A 6,212-nucleotide genomic window follows, 5' to 3' on the forward strand; every position below is an offset into this window, starting at 1 on the left:
TAATGTGTTGTACATTATCATATGTATATTTTATGTAATGTGGTATTTTTCAATTATTGTATTTACCAACATCAAGAAGTCACAAGCAAAGACCACACAGTGGCACAACACAACGGCGGCCCAATATCAGACAGAATTCCACTCTGTAGAGTGGGCAATCTTAATGAAGCAGTTGGTTTTATTTTGTGGATTCAAGCTGCTCTTCATATTTTTGGCCACCAGATGTCACCAGAGAGGACTGTGTTGAAAAGCTTCGAGTAATGAACTATTTTTCAATACAAGCTTCAGTGCTTCAGAAAGCTTCATTTGGCCATCACTAATGATAAGTAAACAGCACCAGCAGACTATTTAAGTTTATTTTAAGTATACTTTATTTCTGGCATCGCCATTCTACCATCAATTGTTTTATGGGATTTTTGGCTACCAGGCTGATTGTTCAACCTGGTAGCCAAAAATTCCACTTGCTTTATAAAGGACTTTACCCACACCTGAACCTCGTTAGTCGCTACCATTAAAACAAATAGGTCAGACCAAACAATACAATTATAAACAAAGGGCAGGAATAAGATTATGAATGAAATTGACAAACTCATTTACTCAGCTAAATGGTTTGAAAAGTAAAACATTGCATACAATACAATTCAAAAGGCAACTTTAAAGAAAATAAACAATACTATACAAAATGAAAACCCTTCATTTGGTTACACCCAGTGATGCAATCAATGACCTCATGACTCTATATAAACAGGAAGTACTGGGGAGGCCCTTCCCATATACCTGTCTTAAATATCGGACCTGAATAAATGGACAAACATGGTAAGTATAACCAAAGCAACATAAAGAAACATAATTTACCAGACATTTGCCTGTAAACAGGAGAAAATTCAAATGACCTGTTGTTTAGTAGTGTTTGCTTTAAAAAAAACATATGCATGGATGTAATGGATGCAACTACTGCTACCACAAACAAACCCAGGATAGTGTGTTAAACAAAGTTACACCAGCAATGTCTAAATTAAAGCATTATGGCTGAAGGTAAAATAACAAGGAAATAAATTATCAATATGGTTAAGGGACAAGTGGTAAATGAGTTCATGCCTAACCACTTTGTCACATTAGCCTACACCAACAAGTTAAACCTAACAAAGAAGTCACTGTTTCCTGTTGGCTCTCTGCCAAAACTCCTCTATAAGGGGAAATACATGTCAAGACACTGTTTGTGTTCAATTTAGCCTTGTTCACTTTCAATACATTTTCACACCCATTACAAAGTCATATGTTTATTTATAAAATAGAGGACTGCAATGTTATGATGTAGTTTTTGCAGTTACTGTGGTTTTGGCAACTTGAAGTTAGTCTTTAATTTAGTTAGTTGCACCAGAAAAATACTCTAAAATAATGGAAATTTACTTTTTTCATAATTCAAAAAATTCTGTTGGACAGTATTAAAATGCAATTGTTGTAGCTTTAAATTTACATGAAATGTTATTTTTGAATATTTTTATTGGAAACAAAAAAGTATTTACATGTGTAAAACCAACAACAAACAGGGTGATGGCTGCATATTTGAGGTCTGAAAACTTTAAACTGGTGACATTTAAACATTAAATCTTAGTGTTGAACAGACTAATAAATGAGATGTGGAGATCTTTCATTTGCTGGCAGTTCAAAGTCAAATTAATTTGAATGATTAAACATTCTTGGTGTGTGTTTGGTGTTCTACTAGCTGCAGTTCCAGCAGAATGAAAGAGATTTGGCAGCAGATTAGACTCAAGTATAGAACGTGTAGTCTAAGGAGCTCGGAAAGAAAAGCATCTAGACTTCTTTTAGGTCCAGACACTTTTCTTTCTGAACCTTCAGACATATAGAAAGTCAAATTTTCTGCATGAACTTTGTAGCTTTTGGGTTTAGTTGTATTACACTTGAACTGCTGCCTACTGCCTAACAAAAATATGTTATTTTTTTCTTTATCTCATCTGCCTTTGAGTTTTGCAGTTTGGCTATGTTTCTTGCTGCAAACTGTGACAGCACCTTTGTACTTGCCCTGCCCCCAGAGTTAACTGGGTAACAGGTGAGATTCTTCTTGTGCAACAGATCCAGACTTGCTTGTTTTCTACAGAGTCACCGCGCAAAGTAAGTAAACCTGATAAACTACCTAGAACTCCAAAGTAAACTGTATAAAAATGATTTTGTCATTGTCAAATAGTTCATTATGATAACGGTGGATTTCTATGAGTGCTGTGTTAACATGTGTGCTTTGAATCAACAAACAGTGTCAAACTGAAACTGGTTTTGGTGCTTTTGCTCTGCTGCTGTGCCACTGCTCATCCTTTCATATTTGCTACTTCAGTTGTTCGTTGTGCATTTTAGTGAGTTTGTAGTCTTACTGATAGCACTGTCTTATATATTTTATATTATGGTTATGAGTGCAGTCGGTCCTATTTGATGCTTAAATGGTGTATGAATAGTTTAGCATTAAATATTTTACTATTTTGGATTGAGTTATTTCCACAGTGGTACTTTGTGTTGGGTATGCACCCTCTAAAAAACACAGAAACTACAAATAGATTTAAATTTGAAGCAAAATTGCTTTAATAGGAAGGTAAACAAACTTCCTTCTTTTCTTCAATCTTCAGCTGTAAATCAGCAGAGATGGCAGAGCTGATGGAAAATGAGGTAGTGAGGGCTTTCAGCACATATGCAGTTATTGTTGTCGTGAAGATGCTACTGATGGGGCCAATGACTGGATACTTCCGCTTCACCAGAGGGGTGAGTTCAAATGCAAGCATGTTCTATATTTTGGGTATTTATCTGTAACATTAGCTTAGTTGCTTTTTTGTCCTGTTTTATAAGGCTGCAAGTTCAAAACTTACAAGACTCATGTTGGTTTAAGAAAAATAAAGAATTACATAACTAAAGAATAAAGAAATACACAACTGCTCCCAAACCATCCTCACTTCTCAGTGTTGATCCTTTCAACCTGATATGTTTATAGTGATCTGGGAGAAATAAACACTTGTATTCTCTATTTTTTTAAGTCTTTTTCTAATGAAGAGGATGTAGCCGGAAAGTCTGCAGAGGAAAAGAAGAAGCTGCTGAAAACTCACCCAGACGTAGAACGAGTTCGAAGGTGAGATAATCTGGATGTGTCTTTAGAACAATGTTGATCTAAAGAAGTTAAGAAAATATCACGTTTGTTTTTTTTGGGGGGGGGGGGGGGGTTGTTTTAGGGTTTTAGGGAGTGTTTGATATTCTTTGGACAGACACTACCAGAAAACATAAATGTGTATAATAAATTGTGTAAATTAGTGTTGCCTACTGTTACTAATAATGTGGCCATCTCAGTTGCTAAACCTGTTTGTTTTGTCCTCTAGGTGTCACCAGAATGACCTGGAGAACATTATTCCCTTCGTGATTGTCGGCCTCCTTTATGCTCTGACTGGACCCGAGCTTTCTGTCGCTCTTCTTCACTTTCGCATTTTCGCTGGCGCTCGGATCTTCCACACCATTGCCTACATTGGCGCTCTGCCTCAGCCGAGCAGGGCTCTGTCCTGGGTCCTGGGCATGCTGGTCACCTTCTCAATGGCTTACAGAGTGCTCAACGCAGTTCTTTTCCTGTAGAAAACATGCTTGCCCATAGAGCTGACTTTCTTAAAGACATATGCACGTGTTTACTTTTCTCTTGCTGCATCTATCTGTGAGCTTGACAAATAAACATTCTTTGCATGACCTTTTGTTTGTTGGAAACGAACAAAATGTGTGTGGATTTTCTTAAGGTACTGAAGAATAGGGCTGGGTGTCATCACTGATTTCTATAACTGATTTACAAGGTCCCGATTTGATTCGATTTCTGATTCGATTTAATTCACTTTTGACTCAGTCAGAAATATTATAATTATGATCATTTATCTGCACATATACATGTTTTTATATCTATGTATAAAAACAAAGCTACACTTGTGAGACTTTATCGGAGATCTAATCATCACAGCAGATGTCTTTGTGTCAACATAAATGAGGATAAAACGCAGAAAAACATGAAGGAGATTTTCCTGGCCTTTTCCTGCTGACGTGAAGCAGAGCAGAGTTACAGAGGTTTTATGAGACACAGAGCTAAGTGTTTTGTAATTTGGCACTTTTTAAAAAAGTTAAAATTACTTTGGTTTTGAACAGCAGAAATTAGGCTTTCTTGTTGGAGGTCATTTTTGAAAAAGTAAAAAAACGGCGACAGCACTGTACACAACAGAAGACTGGTGTGTAATAAGAAAGTAAATAATGCAGAGATTTTTTTTATGGTAAACTGGTCTCTGAGTACACTGAGAGAGGGCTGTACAGGAAGGAAAAGTAAGGGAATTAATAACGTTTTTCAAACCTGAAGTGTAGTTTTGATCTTCTTTTGCTGCTGGTTCAGTGAATTTTGATCGGAGAGTGACAAAACCTGCAGCTTTAGAATCTGTCAAATGTCTGTCAAATCTGGCCTGCTGCAGAGGAGGGGTGGCACAGTGAGCTCCCAGGGTGGCGGTGAACAGGGTCCAACGTCACATTTCGTGAGCTTTAACCTGAAATTTTGGCATTCCTGGCAATATACATTTATATTTTAAGAAACTGATTTGAATAGGGAAATCAATTTTTTAAACCCACCCCTACTGAAGAAGTGTTAAGACAGAAGTGCAACTTTTTAAGTGTGCCACACTTTCTTTGAATCACATCAAAGTGAATATGTTAAATGTGTTGACAGGTCATTTATGTGTTTTAAAATAACACAGCTTTCTAATTCTCTGTGTGATGTATAAGCTGTACTGTGCTACAATAGCAGGGTGAAAGCAGATTACAAAACAATAGAATGCATTCCAAAGATTTGTATCAAATTGACCCTTGGACTGGCTTGTGCTGGTAAATTCAAAGAGAACATGCTATTATGCTGCACTGAGCTATGAACTAAGTACCTTCTACTGTTTGTATGCTTTAGTTTTACTACAATTTTAATATAAAGAAAAATACTGTGGGAGTAAATACAAATTACTAATGCTTCAGACACCTTTTGCATCATGAAGAACACAGAAACTAAACAAAATGACCTAGTAAGCGTCTAAAAGTTTTCCTCCAGACTGGTGGTGGTCTGAATTGATGGAGGTATCTTGTGATGGAGAACGGGAATTTTTCTTTCTCCTTTCCTCAAGGTGTGAGTACCCTAAGACTAAGGCAGATTTAGGCAGTTCTCCAGATTTTGGACATTGATGGTGGTTAACTGTTTCTGACTCGCAATGTTTCATGGACAGTATATGCTGTAAAAGACACTAGAAACCATGAGTGAAGTTCGGATTTTCATTTCTGTAACAATCTTTTTTACAGTGTGAAGATGAAACTATATCTACATACTAATAATATTGTAATTTAAAATTTTGATTATATGGGCAAATTTTTCTGTGCTGCCACCTAGTGGATCAATCTTGTGGACAAATTGCTTGGACAAAATTATTGGCAACCATGAAGACAGCTTTTCACATTATGTAAAATGTGAAAATGGCCTTGTGCCTCGGACACATTTGTCTGTCATAGTTCAGTGATTCAATTTTCAGTTGTATTTATATAGCGTCAGTCACAAGAAATCACCCTAAGGGGCATACTTACCTTCTCCAAAGTCTTCCTGTGTTATTTTTCTGATAGGTTTACTTTGTGTGATTCAGAGTGATTTTTTCACCCTAACCTTAATCCCCTTATATATATATTTTTTTTTGGTTACAAGAAACAAAATGTGTAACTGTGCAGCCACAGTAATCAGGTTAATTAAATGTACAAATTGGGAAGTTTTTATTTAGTCTTGTGGAGATGATCTTAACGCTTTGGTGGAATGACTAGCTCATATGCAGTTTTTTGTAAAGACATGATTATACCCCGTAAGCGTGTTAAAGTGTACCCTAACAAAAAACCATGGGTCACCAAAAGCGTCAAATTCTGTTTAAGGAAAAAGAGACAGACTTTTAAAGAGGGGGCTCTTACTGACTTTCAGACCGTAACTAAAGACTTGAAAGTCGAGATCTTGGATGCAAAAAAGAGCTACAAAAATCATTGAAAGCAAATTTGCTGCAAAGAATTTGGGTCTGCCTGGGCAGCTACAGGACCAGTGTTGCCAACTCCTCACTAAGAAAAATCACTATTGGCTGTCCTAAAAGTCGCTAAATGATAAGATAAGATAAGATAAGATAAGATAA

The 6,212-nt window shown here is 36.5% G+C and overlaps 1 protein-coding gene across 3 annotated transcripts; it reads left to right on the forward strand.

Moving 5' to 3' along the window:
- Window positions 1-745: 745 nt before the first annotated feature.
- Window positions 746-3,729, forward strand: LOC146520505 (microsomal glutathione S-transferase 1-like). 3 transcript variants are annotated; one of them, XM_085156355.1, is made up of 5 exons: window positions 746-816; window positions 2,095-2,133; window positions 2,637-2,769; window positions 3,039-3,130; window positions 3,375-3,729. In XM_085156355.1, the coding sequence occupies exons 3-5, from the start codon at window positions 2,653-2,655 to the stop codon at window positions 3,619-3,621; spliced, it is 456 nt and encodes a 151-aa protein (XP_085012481.1). In that variant the 5' UTR covers window positions 746-816; window positions 2,095-2,133; window positions 2,637-2,652; the 3' UTR covers window positions 3,622-3,729. The 3 variants fall into 3 exon arrangements, with proteins under 3 accessions (XP_085012481.1, XP_085012480.1, XP_085012479.1); XM_085156354.1 differs by having other exon boundaries at window positions 748-816; window positions 2,055-2,133; XM_085156353.1 differs by lacking the exon at window positions 746-816 and having other exon boundaries at window positions 1,988-2,133.
- Window positions 3,730-6,212: the final 2,483 nt, after the last annotated feature.

The sequence above is a fragment of the Neolamprologus multifasciatus genome, chromosome 4 (genome assembly GCF_963576455.1).
Source record: "Neolamprologus multifasciatus chromosome 4, fNeoMul1.2, whole genome shotgun sequence".
Lineage (NCBI taxonomy): Eukaryota > Metazoa > Chordata > Actinopteri > Cichliformes > Cichlidae > Neolamprologus > Neolamprologus multifasciatus.

Excerpts from the sequence above, each read along its gene's own strand:
- LOC146520505 (XM_085156355.1), top strand. The coding sequence starts at position 2,653 with ATGGCAGAGCTGATGGAAAATGAGGTAGTGAGGGCTTTCAGCACATAT. Across the intron at positions 2,770-3,038 it reads ACTTCCGCTTCACCAGAGGG|TCTTTTTCTAATGAAGAGGA; the intron begins GTGAGTTCAAAT and ends TATTTTTTTAAG. Across the intron at positions 3,131-3,374 it reads GACGTAGAACGAGTTCGAAG|GTGTCACCAGAATGACCTGG; the intron begins GTGAGATAATCT and ends TTTGTCCTCTAG.